Raw genomic sequence first — 17,635 nt, 5'->3', positions numbered from 1 at the left:
GAGCTTGTTGTTTGAGGACAACTTTGTCTGACACTTTTAAACCTCAGTTAAAGTCTGAAATTATCCAGTCAATATAGATACATGTCCGCTTCCAGACTGATTCACCTCATATTTATCCAAGTGAAATCATTCTATTTGATGTTTAAAAACTTCATGTACAACATGGAAAGACTTCAGTTACTCACAAGGGACTACCAAAATAGTGGCACACTTATGATTATATTTTTTTCCAGATTTATTTAGAAATGTTTAAACACACACTGTATTTACAGTTTGAAAGACAAATGAATGTAATGTTACTGTAGGTTACTTATGTTTTACTGGTTCCAGATATACATTACAATCAGTGACATGCATACAAAAAAACAACAACAACACCGCTGCTGCATCTACAAAGCAAACAAAAAAATAAATGTTACAAAGAAAGAATAAACATACTTGAAAAAATAAGTAATGTAGAAAATATGGTCGATAAAGTGTTGGCTGCCATAGTTTAAAAAGTTTGTAAAATACTAATCCAGACAGCACACGTACATCTTAAGGTGTCTGTTGAAGATCACTTCATCTGGAAAGCATCTGCTGTGTACTAACATCTGATAGACGTCTTTAAGATTTCCGTTTTACATGCATTCTAAATCATAAACATAAATTTAATAGGAAACATCTTATAGACATACTTCAGCAAACAAAAACACATCTCGCAGATGTGAATGCAGATGTCTCTGTGGTGTACTGTGTGTGCTATCAGTGAAATGAAGAATCATAAAATGATACAGCATGATTTTACAAAGTCATCATTAAAAAGACAAGATACATAGCAGTATATAAAAATTCTGCTTATCTTGTTAGCTCTACTTCTAAATACAGATATGAAAAATAGGCCTTTGTTTGAGTTGCATATGTTAGGTCAAACTTCTCCTCATTAAAGGCTGGGCCTCGTCTCTGCAGACTGACTCTGTGTCACACTGTTTTCCCATCAGAAACTCTGGATACATGTCTTCATTGTTCTGCTGAAGAGAAGAAGCTTTTACGTCCTACATAAATACAGCATTTCAATTATGTGTTGCAGCTGTTCGTGTGTACTGATAAGGTATTGCTATGGTTGTATGATTGCACACAGCGCTGTGGGAAGTACAGCATAACTCATTTCAATTCATCTTCCAGTAAAGTTGTGTATGTACATTGTCTCTGGGTAGTAACTGATTACAAGAAAATCAAGAAAAAGAAAAGGTGCTTTTACAACAGAGGGAAGGGTTGTCTCACCTCGCTGGGCTGATTTGGTAGTAACTTTGCGATAAGTTCTCTGATGTTGGCAAAAGTCGGACGCAGGGTTGGTTCCAGGCTCCAGCACATTTTCATTATTGTGTACCTAAAGGAGGTCAAGTCACTTGATGGATATAGATTTGCTTATTACTTATTATTTATTTCTCAGAACTTTATTAATGCTTTAAAACTCACATTTCTTGAGGGGCGAAATCTGGTTGTGGCATGTGATAACCGTCTTTAATCATCTTATAGAACTGTGCATCAATCACAACATTGGGATAAGGACTCATACCTAAAAACAGAAAACCCAGTAAGACCAACAAAATATTGAATATTTGAAGGTTTCTTTAAGTTTTACTGTTTTCTACGTTTTCTTCAGTTCATGTCTGCTTCATCTTCTTTGTTTTTTTTATTTTTTTTTACATGTTAAAAAAGACAATTCACCTACCCAGAGAAAAGATCTCCCACAAAAGCACCCCATATGACCAGACATCGCTCTGTACGGTGTAAAGACACTCAAATATGCTTTCAGGTGACATCCATTTTACTGGCAGCCTTGCCTGAAGAAACCAATACAACACAATGTACAAAAAAAGAGTAATATTTATCAAAATAATCAATTTTTGATTAAAGTAGATGTAAAAAAGGAAAAATATGTTTACCAACTACTACTCTAAAATCTGAACATAATGATGATGAGCAAACAATCCATGCTTCATTTCCAATGTTGGAATATTTCAGAACAATATGCAGAGCAGCAGTAGCTGATATCTATATTTATTTATGCCCATATTTTGGGTAATTTTTGTTATATCTGTCAAGCTGTCATATCTTTTTTGCATGAAGTGAAGAGTATGGAAGCCTGTTCCCGCCACAGAAAAAAAAACACACTTTTGAGAAAAAATGGCAGAATTGTGTGGTATAAACTCAAAATTGTGAGTAGCAGGATATATAATATTGCTTGTGTGTATGTATATATATATTTATATGTAGAGAGAGAGAGAGAGAGAGCGAGAGAGAGAGAGCAAGAGAGAGAGAGATTCTGACATTTTTGTTGCAATTGTGAGTTTATATCGCTCGATTCTGACTTCTAAAAAAAATTAATTGTAAGAAAAATGTCAAAATAATAAAAGAAAATAATAAAATAGAGAAAAGATTGGAGAAAACTACACAAAGTATCTGAGTGGATTTGGTGTTTCATATTAATAATTTAATAATAAGGAATGGGTTTTTTTGTATTTGGTTTTAAATGACAATATTTATAAGTAAGTACTGTCAAAGACTATGGAATACTCTTAAGAGACTTTGGTACAGTGTGCTATATTTCAGAAAAAAAAAATAAAATAAAAGACTGCTGTGTATAATGTTATATGCTTATGTCTAGCCTCTCAATCACGAATTATGAAATAACTTTGAAATCCAATCTGGCCCCTCAGACTAAAACTAATTTTTAAAAGTCAGATTTTAATTAATAAAATTTAAGATTTTTATTTTCTTTCTGTGTGAACAACAGCTTGGGGTTTTACAGTAACTACTTTGGAATCTGTTCTTATTTAGATTTGTTGGGGATTTGTGGCGTGTTCACTCTTATAACATTAGCGTAGTGTCACAGTGTGCAGTGGCACAAATCTAGGAAAAGATTGGTTTTCAAAACAGTGTGTGTTCTGGGATGTTTAGTGATGTATTGATTCAGAATGCACAATTACTGTACATACTAAACTGTAAATTTTTTCATAAAAAGAATACGTGAAAAAAAGAATAACTTACATTCCCCTTTACTACATAATTCAAGTCATTCATGATGTCTCGTGCAAGTCCAAAATCACAGATCTTGACAACGCGGCAGTCGGACACAAGAACATTTCGTGCAGCCAAGTCTCTGTGAATACACTGAGCATAAAGAGCATCTCACTAATCTTCCTCAAAATGAGACATACTGTAAGCTTTGGTATTCTTAAAGAGATTGTTAACCCCAAAAATTCTAATTTTTTTAGTGTAATAAAATTTGTATATACAACTTTGGCAATAAGTCAAATGATTACTTTATGTGAAGAACACATTACATTCTGACTCCAAAAATCACATTGAGTACAAAAATGGCATATTAATGTCAACGATTATTTTGTCTAATAACCAAACATGCCGAAAGCAGTGCATCCAATGGTGGCCAATGTGCATTACAAGTAAGAAGAATGACATAATAAGATTACTTTTTCAAGTAACTAGTAAAGAAATCCATTACTTTTAAACTTGAAACTTCTAAATTACTTTTTCATATAAGTAATGTAGGGGTATTAAGTCTTTATTAAATTCATTTTTGGTGTGAAAGGGCCTTTACAGTTGCCAAAAACATAACTTTTGTGGGTTTTGATATTAAAAATAAATAACGATGCCCAACTCAGGTGACAAAAAGTATTGCAAAAGTAAAGTCATGCATTACTTTCCATAAAAAAGTCATAATTAGTTACTTTTTATGGAGTAATGCAATATTGTAAAGCATTACTTTTAAAAGTAACTTTCCTCAACACTGAGATGGCAATTAAAAAGGTATGTATATATAGTATATATAAATACACACACACACACACTATAAATTACAACAAAATCTCTTAAAATAAATATAAAACATTTTTAACAATGTATATAGCCAAGAAATCTTACATTTTTGGAGGCTAGGAACTCCATTCCCTTTGCCACTTGATAGGAGAATGTCAGTAAATCAATGTTATCCAGTGACCATGGATCCTTCCCTCCTTCATTACAAGATTCTGTTGAAACAGACCAACTTTTTAAATGATTTCTTTACTGGAAATATCTCGAAGGCCATTACCTTTGTTACTTTACCTTGACAAATGTCTTTTGACATCTGTGTTGATTGTGCATCCTTGTAGCTCTCTGAGCCAGAGTTAGTCATCCTACAAGAAGAAGGTGTAAATGATTGACAATAAAAGAGACTCTACAAGCAAAGCACATTTAAACACCGGAAATACATATCTGCCAAGGTATAAGCCTGATGCTGACGTTAACATGTCATTACCCTGTCGAATGGTTCTGTTGAAGCGCCACATTCTTGTACAGGTTTGAGTTCTCTGGGAAGCTCTGAACACCAAGGTTATTGTTCACAAATGTTTCTGCTCGTTGACGCAGGAAGTTGAGGAGGTCACCTTGACAGCAGTACTCCGTGATCATCAGCATCGGTCCTACATCAGACCAAACTCAAAATCAGAGATCAACCAACATAGTTCTTTTTATTTCATATGCTACTGATATGCAATATGATTGTGTATGTATATATATATATATATATAGAGAGAGAGAGAGAGAGAAAGAGAGAGAGAGAGAGAGGAACATATGGAATAACCCATTTCCACAACTAAATAAAAAAACATTTTATTTTGACATTATACAGTCTATGGTTAAAACTCAATGGGCTCAGGTGAGGGGCGAGAGAGACGCAGACTCCTGCTGTAACTTTACCTGCTGGTGTCGCCGTTGGACAATGTTTATACATACATACATACATACATACATACATACATACATACATATATATAGTGCTGTCAAACTATTTAATCGTATCCAAAATAAAAGATTTTGTATGCATGACATATGTGTGTGTGTACTGTGTATATTTATTATGTATATGTACATACAATATATATATTTAAAAAATTCATGTATTTGCATACATTATATGTAATTATAGATATATAATTTACATATTCATATTATTTATAGTATAAATAAATATATTTAATAAATAAACATAACCTATTTTTCTGAGATATATACATGCATGTGTGTGTATTTATATATACATAATAAATATAGACTGCACACATATATATATTACGTAAACAAAAACATAAACACATTTTTTTTTTACGTAGACAAAAAACGTTTTATATATATATATATATATATATATATATATATATATATATATATATATATATATATATATACCTTCAATAGAAGTGTCTGCAAATAGATTACTTATTCATGTTTCTTTCAAAATATGATGATCATAATGTTTTTTTTTTTATTTAAAAAATGTGATAATATGACTTTGACTTACCACCCTGAGTACAAGCCCCCAGCAGATTGACTATGTTTTCATGCGGTCCAATATAATTTAAGATCTTCAACTCAGACATGAGTGCCTCTTTTTCTTCAAAGTGAGCACTAGCTGTTTGGTTCAGAAAAGAATGTTTTTGTAAGTTTTTCTCAAAAAGAGGCACACAAAGAGCATAAGTGGGTCATTACCCTCACTCCCCGGCTGACCAAAATATATGTGTAGGACTGATTTTTAGTCCCACTCCCTCCCTGTACATAATAGCTGTATTTTAGTACCCCGACTACATTGCAAGTACAGTAAGTATCAGTTCATTTAATTATTATGGCCATTTGCAAGCAGTGATTTTGTGCAAACTCAAACAGTCACTTGATCCTATGCGTAGGCATTTAGACGAATTACCATTAGAAGACCACGGGTTGTGTTGATGGTGGATAACTGGAATAATGAGCTGCGCCCTCTACGTTACTTCCTTCAGCCTGACATTTCACTTTTGATGTAATGTATTACTTTTAAAAATACATTTCCCCAACACTTACGCTTGAGCATTTTCACTGCCACTCGTGTGAAGCTTTCGTCCTTCACAAGCCCATAAGCAGTTGCTTGCACCACCTTCCCAAAAGCTCCAGCTCCTAAAACTTGTCCTGAAGTAAAGGCAATGGCTCGTTTGTTGTAGTAGCTCTTATTATTAATAACACAAACACCATTATAACATAAAACAGTGAGCATAATCGAGGTTGCATTACCAAGCTTCAGCTTATTTCGAGGAAACTCCAGTTTTTTGTCGTATGGAAGCTGAGTGGGGTCAATGAATGTGTAGTTGTTCCCTTCATTAGCCTCAATGATTTTCCAGTGGATTTCATACTTGTGTGCCTTAAAGAAAAAGTGGTATCAAAGTGGTGCTATTCACTGTGAATGAGTACAACTAAAGAAATACCTTTCTGTGCTTGTAGAAGAGGATCAGCATCCCTAATATCGCCAAACACAAGGCTCCAATGAGAACAACAGTGATCCACACTGAAACTGACCATACTGATGCAGTATTCAGGAGATCTATACACAGAAAAAGATGAGAATCAGATGACGGCTCCATTTCAAATGCACAAACACATGCTAAATGTTTGCATTTTTCTTACGTGAAATTTTAAAGGTGAAGGTATCACGATGTTCTCCAGCAATATTTGTAGCCACACACTCAAAGGTTAAAGTAGTATTTGCATCGGTCACTGGTAAGACGCTCTTCACCAGCACTGGTTCATACTCTCTGACGTCCCCCAAAGTGGACTGGGTGGCCATCAGTTCCACAGCTGCTGTTTGGTTAGAACTACACCTGTCACGAATCATAGTAATATCTGAAAATTAGAGCAATCTCGGACATATCTTTTAAAACATACAATGTTACTTTACATCTCAAACAAAGGCAATACTTCCCATTTTGGTGTCCACATCGTATTCGGTTTACAAAAGATATTGTACATGTATACATGATAAAAAGCAAATGCAGGCAAAGTGTCGAATGTCTAAATTGACAAAATATGGGTGAAATAATATTCTATTGTCATTCAGCGTAACAGTTATGTAAAAAAATTACACACACTTATTCTGACCAGTACCGTATTTTCCGGACTATAAGTCGCACTTTTTTTTTTAGTTTGGCTGGTCCTGCGGCTTATAGTCAGGTGCGACTTATTTATCAAAATGAATTTGACATGAACCGAGAGAAAACATTACCGTCTACAGCCACGAGAGGGCGCTCTATGCTGCTCAGTGCTCCTGTAGCCTAGACTGAAAACATAGAGCGCCCTCTTGCGGCTGTAGACGGTAATGTTTTCTCTCGGTTCATGTCAAATTAATTTTGATAAATAAGTCGCACCTGACTTGGTTCTAAATAAATGCGACTTATAGTCCAGTGTGACTTATTTATGTTTTTTTCCTCATCATGACGTATTTTTGGACTGATGCGACTTATACTCAGCTGCGACTTACAGTCCGAAAAATACGGTACTTATTAAAATATATCAAAGAAAAAGTGACCATACTAAATTTGATTATATTTTAAATGATTTTGCTGATAATGGGTAAAACCTAGTGTTTTGAATGATGGCAAAGACTAGTAACGATTTAAAATTACAGTTAATTACGTCATTTAATGACGACATCTAATGATTCTGGTTCTTAATAAGACTGATACGATTTTTTGGTATATGAACTATTGTTACACTGAATGGCATTTTAATGGGTGTTTTCTGTAAATCATAATAAAGATGCATGACAGGCATTATTTTTTACTTAGAAGAAAAAATAAATAGGTGTATCGGGGTGGGGTTAACTAAATATAAAGCAGTGTTACATTTCAAAATCATTGTTTTGGTGCTTGAAAAGCTCTTTTTGTTTTTGACCGCTATATGTACTGTACTGTATATAAGATCTGAGTTCAAAAAATGACACATACATAGCTCTGGCATCTTCACACTGGAACCACTGGATCCTGGGTATTGGAAAACCAGATGCCATACAAGAGGCAAAGCCATTTTCCCACTCAATGAAAGTATTGGGCTTCTCTGTACAGTATGTTGGAAAGAAAACATGATCAAACCACATTTTTGTTCATTGATGAGATTAGTGTGTTCCCTGTTAAGCAAATGCTCTTACGGTATACATGAAGTGTGAAAATGATTGAGGCATTGACACTGGCACTCCTGGCGGTGAAGATGTAGTGACCATTATCTTGTGCTCCAACTTTTCTCAGCACCATTGTGGTCATATAGCTGTCGCTGTTAAAAATGAACCCATGATTACTGTCACTTAAAATGAAGGTTGTTCTTGTTAAATGATTCTGGTTCTCATTTCCCTAAAGTACTATGAGTCTAAGTAGATCACAGAATCATCTTATGATTCATCTTATTTTTGCTTCCGTTTCCCAAAGCTATCGCAACGTAATTAAGTGCTCTTTAGTGAGAGCATCATGAGGAGATAAGGATTTCTGTAGACACAGACCCACATACTTTTTATGGATTGGATCTAGAATCAGATAATACAAATAATTGTAAGAACAGAAACTAATGAACTCACCTGTTATTAATCCTGTTAAATGTCTCCTCGTGCGTGTGATTCGATTTGGGAGTCTTCCAACATGTCTGTTTCACTTCTGGATATGCTTCAATTTGCACAGCAAGTTCAACCTTATCCCCCTGCATCACCTCAATATCTGTTCCATTCACCTTGTATTCAGAGGACAGGATGGGTTTAAACTGAATGTAGGGTTTATCTGAAAGAAGACAGCGAAACCACAGCTTAAACACAATATCACAAATAAAGCTTACATAAAACCACTCTACAGCGTGAAGAAACCTACCTACAACTTTGAGAACGGCTGTCACACTGTTTCTTCCTGCTCGATTTTGGCCAGTGCAGGTTAAATTCCCTGCGTCGGACATGTTTACTTGATGAATGGTTAATAGACTGATGAAGCAAATTCGTTCACATCCTTTGTCTCTGTTTATTTTATAATTCAGGACCTGATTAGGACAGATCATGTAAACAAGTGCTTTAATCAAACGTTCAAAACAATCTGGCATCATATTTACTGACAATCAGGAACTGAGATGGATTCAGAGGAACTGAACAGCCTGGTTTTGAGTTGAAAACATGCAGGACTATACTGTATGCTTGTATAAGAAAACCACTGAAACAAATGGTTGACACAACCCACAGCGCTTTCAGGGAAAACACTCATAATCCTGCATCTTTTGCTGCGCTCTGCATTGCATCAACCGTTTGTTTCAGTGATTTTTCCTCATAAAAAAATGCTAGAACACTTGTAATGTTTTGTAATGGTTCTTGGGGTTATGTCTTGGTCTAGATCCTCAAGGGGTCTAGTCTTGGTCTGGTTCTAGAACAGTGAGAGAACAGGTTCACACATTGCTGAACTCGGTCAGCACTGAGCTAGTAGACAAGTCCAGGACCTTCACGTTTGTTTAAGGACAGCACAGACAAGATCTTGACCAGTGCTGAGCAGATTACTTACAGATTGCAGTCCGTTGTTGATTACAAATTAAATTACATGGCGAAAATCCTAGTTATTAAAATAAACTGGGTTACACTTATTAGGTAATGTAATTTGTAAACTACTATTTTTACTTAATTTTGACCTTACTCAAATTATTGTGGACTATTTTGATTTAAATAATAATAATGATAATAATAATGCTGTCAAAATCGATTATTCTCATCCAAAATAAAAGTTTGTGTGTGCTGTGTATATTTATATGGATTTATATTATACATAAATATATATTACATATATACAAAATTTGACAGCACCAAAAAAATAAATTATATATATATAACACATTATTCTTTGATGTAAATATCTTGAAAGGCATTCAGCATTACATTACAGATGGTTTCCCATACTGGGATTCATGGAAAAAAAAAATCTGTATTGTGTTGATGAAAGCTAATAAATAATGAAATCATAAAAATGTCAAATTAAAATGTCAAAGTGACCAATTTTGACAATGTCAGAGGACATATATATATATATATATATATATATATATATATATATATATATATATATATATATATATATATATATATATAAATATAGCCTTAAATAATGATCTGATACACAATATGTCAGAGTACGCCTACTGAAACTGATAGTGAGCAGAAATAGTTGCTCCATAAGAGATTCTGTAATAATAAATCTGAAAATCGTACAAAAGATACTTTGATGCTAAAGTATGTGTGCTGTATAAAATCATTGCTTTATGAATTGCAACAAATTACATTCTCCAGAAAAAATACAAATTCACAAAACTCTCCATTTACATGCAACTGTAGAAGCAACTAAAGTTTAAACTGTGATTGTTATACATTTTTTAGAACAATTTTTTTTTTAAATTTACAATCTGCCAAAGCAATGTTCAGTCAAACCTGAACTTTACCACAAAAATCACACAGTAAAGCTAACAATAAGTCGGAAGAAATAAAAGTATATGTATTATCTTTCATTAGCATTTGCTCAAAATTACAGTCCTGATCAGCAAGATAGGTGTCATGTATTTCCTTCAAATTGAGGAGTTATTCCACTTACAAGTAAAAATGCTAATTAATATGCTGGCATCACTGAAGGCCTGATATATTTCAAGTGAAATCAAAGAACGAACTGGTGTGACAATTGTCTGTGTAAATGCACTAGATGCATTTTTAAGATGCCCTGTCAAGTCTAAAGATTTTCAACTTTTACACACACCACTCCTCATCAATGTCAGTTACAAAACAGCAGACCAATCAGAAGACGGCGTAGGCGGGGCAAGCGTTGTGAGCTTTTGTTTACAGATGGCATGACAACTGTTTTATTTGATGGTAACATGGTGGAGGAAGTGCTTTTTAAAAAACCATTCTTAAGTGCTACATCTTGTGTTTTTAAATGCAAAGATACATTCTGTGTTAACGACACCTAATATTGTAAAGGTGATGATAAACAGGGCAATATTTTGAGCAATGTTGCGCTCAATGGGCAACAAGGTGAGACACAGTATCTAGATAGAAATTAGTTGCCCATACACATTTGGAAAAATACCCAAGCAACATTGTTTAAAAATATATCACCTTGCAGTGCAGAATGCAAGCATCTCACTTTTGAGAGACGATGCATTAACAGATATAACTGTAGTGCCTCCTACGCAATCCTGAAATCAAATAAAACAGTTGCCATGCCAACTTTATACTGTAAACAATGCTTGCAACGCTTGCCCCGCCTCTGGGTTCTTCTGATTGGTCCATTGTTTTGGAACTGACATTGATGATCGGTCAGTTCGATCATGTGCATGATGCTGCAAAAGATGTGAGATGTGAGCGCAACAGTCATACACATCCGTCTCGCACGTTTACATAGAAAAACAATGGAAAAGCATTGCATTTGAATAGATAAATGTGTTCTGTTTGAACAGACCCCTAAAGCTGCTTGCTTTAAAACAACAATGAACTCGATGCAGCAGAACTTGGATGATATAATGTGGGCTCTGAATACACAAGCTGATCAGTGATTTAATTTGATTCACATTTCATTCTGTATATCATACATTCTGATTCTATTACTTCAGAATAAACCAATGGAGATCCACTGGCTAGAACTTCAAAAGACATCTGTGACCACAAGCCAAGACTCAAACGTAGACCAAGAAACACAGACCAAGGTACATAGAACAAAATACTATGATGGCCGCTCTATTGCCTAATTAATTCAGTTCCTCATCAATAATCTCATACTTTATTTCATGTTTGCATTCAAATCAAATTCTTAAAACATATCGCTTCACCTTTTCTGATGAACTCCAGGTGATGTTATATGAATGATCTTGGTTTTCAGCATGACAAGGGATATGCAGTGTTTCACCGACAATCCGCACGTAACGATTGGCTGGAAGTGACACCACTGGTGGCTTTTGTGTTTCTGAAGGTAAATAGAAGGTAGTGCAGAATTGTTACAATAAGATAAGATTCTTGCTATATTTTGTATTAATGCAATTGTAGAAAACAGCATACAAGACTAACACAACTCACTTTCTATGACAAATATTTGGAAGACGTCAGACTTCTTTTGGACTCCATTAATTTTGACAGTACAAACATAATCTCCGCTGTAGCTAGGCTGAAGATTTCGAACCAGTATGCCACGTTTGGGATCCGCGGTGTAATTCATCTTGGACGGGACAGCAGATCCATTCGCCATCTGGAGCGAGAACTCAGTACTTTCTGGGTTTGTCACCAAGCAGTCCAACAAGTAGTTTGAGCCTTCTTTTTGAATTATTATTGGGCTTTGAGGGGAAGTAAAGGCTTTGACAGAATCTATTGCAGTAAAACACAAATATTTCAGCCAGTATTTTTACTTTCAATATGTTCTTGGTGATTTTATGTCTTGTAGATTCTGTAAAGAACTATTTTGATTCATTAAATGTCAAACAAGTTCAAATATTCATTGCACGTTAATATCAATTTAGTTCATAAAGTCAGTTTCTTGTACTGTGTGTGCATACTGTTAATACACAGTGTTTGTGGTAGTGCAATACAAGTAACGCGAGTTACATAATCAGATTCTTTTTTTTGCATGCATTCTGCATTACTTTTGAATTTCCAATAAAATAATCAACACAAAAAAAGTTTTCCCATGCATTTATTTGCTGACACATCTTCTGAGAGAAATTGGGAGAGACTGCAGAGGCACTTCCCTCTTAATTTCACTTTTGGCATGAAAGGGCGTTTACAGTTGCCAAAAATATAACTGTGGGGCTTTTTGTTATTAAAAATAAATAGGCAATTACTGTATTGTAATGGAGTAATGCAATACTGTAATATATTACTTTTAAAAGTAACTTTCCCCAACACTGTCAATAAATGTGGTTAATAAATGTGGTTATTACACAGTTATTACACACCTTCCAGAAAATACTCGATTGTGATTGGTCAGAAGTACCATTCTGAGGTGAAATATTTTTCTATGACATCCTACACTATTTCCAACAACTATTTCCTACATACAGTACTTTCAAATTTCTTGTAACACTGCATCTTTCTGCTTAAGCAATTGAAATTCATTTGCTGTTGCAAGAATGGGAACATTCTAGAAGCTTCTGTAGCATTCTGTAATATTCCGTAAAAAAAAATAATTAGCTCAGTTTTATACATGTAGCATGTGATTTCCGTATTTCAAACTTTATAAAAAAAAAACATTAAAACTAAAAGCAGAAGAATTTTTTTCACAGACTGTCTCAAACATATATCAGAACTGACATACATAGTGCACATACCTGTCACATATATGTGGATCTCTGAGTACAAGTCTGTTTGATTCTTGTAACTGCAACGGTATGTTCCTGTGTACTCTGTAGTGGGCTTTTTGACAGTGAGGGTCTCTCGTGAGACTTGCTTCTGGTGTATCCTGAGCCTTGTCTTCCATATGATATCCGCTTGTCCGTCACAGCTCAGAATGAAGGGTTTATTAGCTGACAAGACCACCTCAGATTGATTCAGCAGATAGGAGTCCAGCTTTATCACTGGTGCGGGAAACTCTGCTCAGACACACAGAAGAGCAGAGAAACTCAAGAAAAGTGAATAAGTGCGTATAGAAATATGCTGTGCATCGGTAAACAATGAAACTAATTTATTAATTAAAAAATGCCAAACAAAGGTGTTATCAGTTGCTTGTTTATTGATATCTCATCATGCAACATGAGATAAACTATAACACAGAACAGTAAAAAAAAATAAAAAAAACAATCCTTCCAGAAAACATGACTTTGAAGAGTGACATCTTATATATGACAGAGTTACACTAATTATCAACTTCATTTCATATTTATATAATTTTAGTTAGGTTTTTGTGCCTTTTTGTTAGTACAAGTATAATGTGTCATCAAAATGCTTCATTGTGCCCATGCATTTATTGGCTCGGTCTCTTTGTTGAAGCCTGCAGTGTGGTAGCAATGCAAGACACTTGCAGCAGCAACGCCTCCATGAGGAGGCTCTGAAGACAAGCCATGCTCTGGAGACGGTGCAGCTGCTTTGCCCTGGTCCCTCGCGGCCCGCAGGACTTTCAGGATCTCAGCCTGAACACTGGCCACCTCCTTGTTTTCATGCACCAACTGATTTAGGATCTTCACCATTTCGCCGTACCAGCCCCTGCTCTCCTGCTCTTTCTGGATTAACTGGGCTAGCGAATGCTTTAGCCCATCCAGTGCGCAGCATGCTGAAGAGGATGACACCTTGGGTGGACACTTACTGGTGTCAGAGTTCTTATCCAAATGATTCATTGTCTTATCATATGGGCTGATAAGTTCTTCATTTGCTAAAAGGAGCACACATATAGCAAGCTTCAAAATTTTCCCTCAAGTTCAAGTTATATTACTGTAGGTAAAGGTTCCTCAGAAACCCACCCTGCAGGGCCACTGCTGGCTGAGTTTGACCCCAGTCCTAATCACAGACACCTGAGCAACACAACCAGGGTCTTCAGAGTTACAGGTGAGTTTGATCAGGGTTTGAGCTAAACTCTGAAGGCAGTGCCCCTCAAAGACCGGATTTGAAGAGCCCTGGAATATGAAGTGAATTAAATACTTTTGGAAATGCATTTTTGTTCGGTGGTGTGACATTGTACTCTCCATCTCAAACTATTCTGAACAGGATTATGCATGTAGTTTTAATGGCCTCATATGTAAGGAGCAGTTCAAACAAAAATGGCTTGTAGATGTAGATGAGTCTGTTTCTTCAAGGGAACAGTCCTGGAGGAATGTAGCACTGCAACTTGCTCATCGATGTGTCCTGTGTAGTGAATGGGTGCCTTCAGAATGAGAGTCCAAACAGCTGATAAAAAAAATAACAAGTAATCCACACTCCAGTCCGTCAATTGTGAAATTAAATATTTGCAAGAAACAAATCAAATATTTTTTACTTTATACCTTTGCATCCAGCTAAAATATGAGTCCATGATCCATAATGACATTTCCTCCAATGCAAAAGTTTATCTTCTGTTGTCTTTCTCATCAAAATCCACAGATATATTTTTTCAGAGCTTGATCCGTGTATAGTTATCTCCCGATTCAGACAAGATTACTTTATCACTTAAGAAAGCGATATTATGGATTATGGTTTCACAAGTCTTTAACTGATGTTCTGGAGTGCTGTGGATTATTGTGAAGTTTTTATCAGCTGTTTGGACTCTAAATTTGACGGCACCCATTCACTCCAGAGCATCCATTGCTGAGAAAGTGATGCAATGCTACATTTCTCCAAAACTGTTCCCACGAAGAAATAAACTCATCTACATCACCCTCACTTGGCCTGAGGGTGAGTAAATTGTAAGTAAATTTTATATTTGGGTGAACTATTCCTTTAATTGAGAGACTACATAGAATGTGTGTGCCTATAAATATTTACAATGCATGAAAATTGAAATAATCCAGGAAAAATGATGCAAAATGAATACTTAACAAGTTTTACACTGCAAAATTCCCAGTAAAATATGTAGACCTCATCGAACAGGTATTTTTATGTAACACAGCTTTGCTTCTCAGAACAAAAATAATGATTGAAGGCATAGTTCACCCAATAATGAAAATTTGGTCATCATTTACTCACCCCCCTTGTTTTTCCAAACCTGGATTCCTTCCTCACAGAAACACAAAATGAGCTGCTGCACTTTCATTTTCCATTAGAATATGACTGAGACTCTCATTCTACTTAATAGAGGTCATTTTCTGCTCCTTTAGTAGATGTGCATACATGCATACACATTTTAGTAGAGTCCTGATGTTGATTAAACACAGTCCATGGATATTCTGCATCAATAATACGCTGAACTGAGGTGGGTCATCACTAAAAGTGTAATGTATGGATGTGGACTGTGCAAAATTTAAGGCTGTTTCCAGCATGAAGTGTGAAATAGCGGATATTGCGAGAGTTTGGATAACTGTTTTTGCAACAACACAGGGTCTTGTCACTTTTTTGAAGAAGGGGCCCAAACATTATTTTTAACTTTAGAAAAGGGAAACGAGAGAAAGCCGTGAAATGTCTTTATATGAAGGGGGGAAATGTCTGAAACATTGTAGAAGCAGCCCCTTTGATTGGGTCCCTCAGGAAACACATTGCACCGGGGGCCCATTGCACAGCCACATCCCAGGGGTCTGTTTCCCATTCCCACTTTCACTTCTGCTTTGTTTTGGACAGGACACACCAAAGCTAGACAGGACTGTTACAAAGTCGACCATCAAAGCCACAAATATAACACACCTGTCTTAAAAACATTTGATTTCCCGTGCACACAGTTGGGTTCCTGCTCTTCTTACATGACGTGATACGAAATATAGTTAACACACAACTAGATTATTGCTGCTGAATGCTCATTTGAAGACCAGAACTGACCTACAAACAACAAACCAAAAAACACTGCATAAAAATGATGAGTTCAACTTTAATCCGATAATCAACTTCTATTAACTTTAAGTAGCTTTACAACTATATGTTATCATTAGAGCTCTAGTAGACTGACGTGTTAGTGTATTTAGATTAAGTTGACATGTACAGTACTTGCAAAGTTATTTATAATCAGTCGAATGTGTGTGAGCAGAAATAAAGCAGACAATCTACTAATAGTCTATAAAATGCTAGTTGACGTGGAGTTGCAAAGTTACAGAATGTCTAAAGGAGACTATCGAAATAAAGTGTTACCAAATTGTGTGAGAATGAAGATTTTTAAAGTTGAATCAAATTCATTTTAAAAGAAAAATAAATGTTTTGAAACAATGTTTTGATGTCTTTGCCAAAACCGTGAAAGAGAGAGAAAAAAAAGAGAAAAACTAAAGTGCTTGGAATTATTAGAACAATAACAGAATTATGCACAGAATTATACATAGAATTACAATATAAAATTGAGAGACTTTGAATTTGTTGCATATATTGAGAGAGCGACATTTGACTTGAGTTGATGTTATAAATGATTAAATAAAGGTACAAGGCACGTTTTAAAAATATGAAAGTTACAAAATCCTTGATTTCATTTTGCCTCTCACAACTAGATATTAAAAACCTATTCCCTGCAGGCTAATACCTTTTGGCGATTAAGTGTGTCAGTGTGATTTCTCGGCTATGATTTTATTTCTTGATAAGATGTCAAATGCAGTTGATGAGAGGAGGTCTAATTGTACACATCTGTCCAAAAGAGTTAGTACAGAGATCAGAATGGACTTACCTTTGGCCAAACAGGGCAGAACGGCAATGAGGAGAGCGATACAGAGCATCCTTCTGTTTGTCTTTGTGACTTTTGGTTGGTAAAAACTGTGGTCTGCTAGTATGAAACACTACAGGAAAACTGACTTAGGTGTGATGACACCATTTACTAAAACCTCATGCGTTTGAACTTCCTCTCCAGACTGTTGAACCTTGTGCCCACTAAGAAAGCAACGTTGCTTTTGTCGTAAATCGTTTCTTTCTGCGCACTGAATGTAAGATGGATTTTAATAAAGCATTATATGTACTTGTTTAAATGAACAAGTTATGTAGCAAAAATGAAAGACACTAATATGTGCGCTGGATGATTTCAGCGCTGCGTGTAGCCAAAAACAAACTGGAGGTCTTTCTCATAAAGCGGGTTTAAGTGCTTACCCAGTTAAGTTTGGCTATACTTAAATTACAGTAAACTGACTTTTCAATATATATATATATATATATATATATATATATATATATATATATATATATATATAATAATAATCTCATGTAACTGAAAATTGGTTT

General features: G+C 35.2%; 1 protein-coding gene across 4 annotated transcripts; it reads right to left on the bottom strand.

Moving 5' to 3' along the window:
• Positions 1–233: 233 nt before the first annotated feature.
• On the bottom strand, positions 234–17,237 carry csf1rb (colony stimulating factor 1 receptor, b). Of its 4 annotated transcripts, XR_003278746.1 has the most exons (22): positions 17,091–17,237; positions 13,159–13,419; positions 11,915–12,199; positions 11,671–11,804; positions 8,697–8,859; positions 8,414–8,609; positions 7,994–8,115; positions 7,794–7,902; positions 6,478–6,671; positions 6,279–6,394; positions 6,088–6,214; positions 5,881–5,985; positions 5,345–5,455; positions 4,304–4,466; positions 4,111–4,181; positions 3,928–4,034; positions 3,034–3,156; positions 1,715–1,826; positions 1,459–1,558; positions 1,264–1,369; positions 535–1,034; positions 234–389 (listed from the first exon to the last, which is right to left on the bottom strand). XR_003278746.1 is itself a non-coding variant. In XM_026234241.1 (21 exons), exons 1-21 carry the CDS (start codon positions 17,137–17,139, stop codon positions 903–905), a joined length of 2,886 nt encoding a protein of 961 aa, XP_026090026.1. In that variant the 5' UTR covers positions 17,140–17,237; the 3' UTR covers positions 449–902. The 4 variants fall into 4 exon arrangements, 3 of the variants coding, with proteins under 3 accessions (XP_026090026.1, XP_026090027.1, XP_026090028.1); XM_026234241.1 differs by lacking the exon at positions 234–389 and having other exon boundaries at positions 449–1,034; XM_026234242.1 differs by lacking the exon at positions 234–389 and having other exon boundaries at positions 449–1,010.
• Between the last annotated feature and the right edge of the window lie 398 nt (positions 17,238–17,635).

This window comes from Carassius auratus, chromosome 46 (genome assembly GCF_003368295.1).
Source record: "Carassius auratus strain Wakin chromosome 46, ASM336829v1, whole genome shotgun sequence".
In the NCBI taxonomy this organism is placed as follows: Eukaryota; Metazoa; Chordata; class Actinopteri; order Cypriniformes; family Cyprinidae; genus Carassius; species Carassius auratus.
The sequence above is the reverse complement of the archived record's forward strand: the minus strand, read 5'-3'. Positions and strand labels throughout refer to the sequence as shown.

What these genes read in the sequence shown, in the direction of transcription:
- csf1rb (XM_026234241.1), bottom strand. Translation starts at nt 17,139, where the DNA reads ATGCTCTGTATCGCTCTCCTCATTGCCGTTCTGCCCTGTTTGGCCAAA. An exon ending in CAACAGAACCATTCGACAGG is followed by an intron (nt 4,182 to 4,303) that starts GTAATGACATGT and finishes TTCTTCTTGTAG; the next exon opens with GATGACTAACTCTGGCTCAG. An exon ending in GTCAAAAGACATTTGTCAAG is followed by an intron (nt 4,035 to 4,110) that starts GTAAAGTAACAA and finishes CTGTTTCAACAG; the next exon opens with AATCTTGTAATGAAGGAGGG.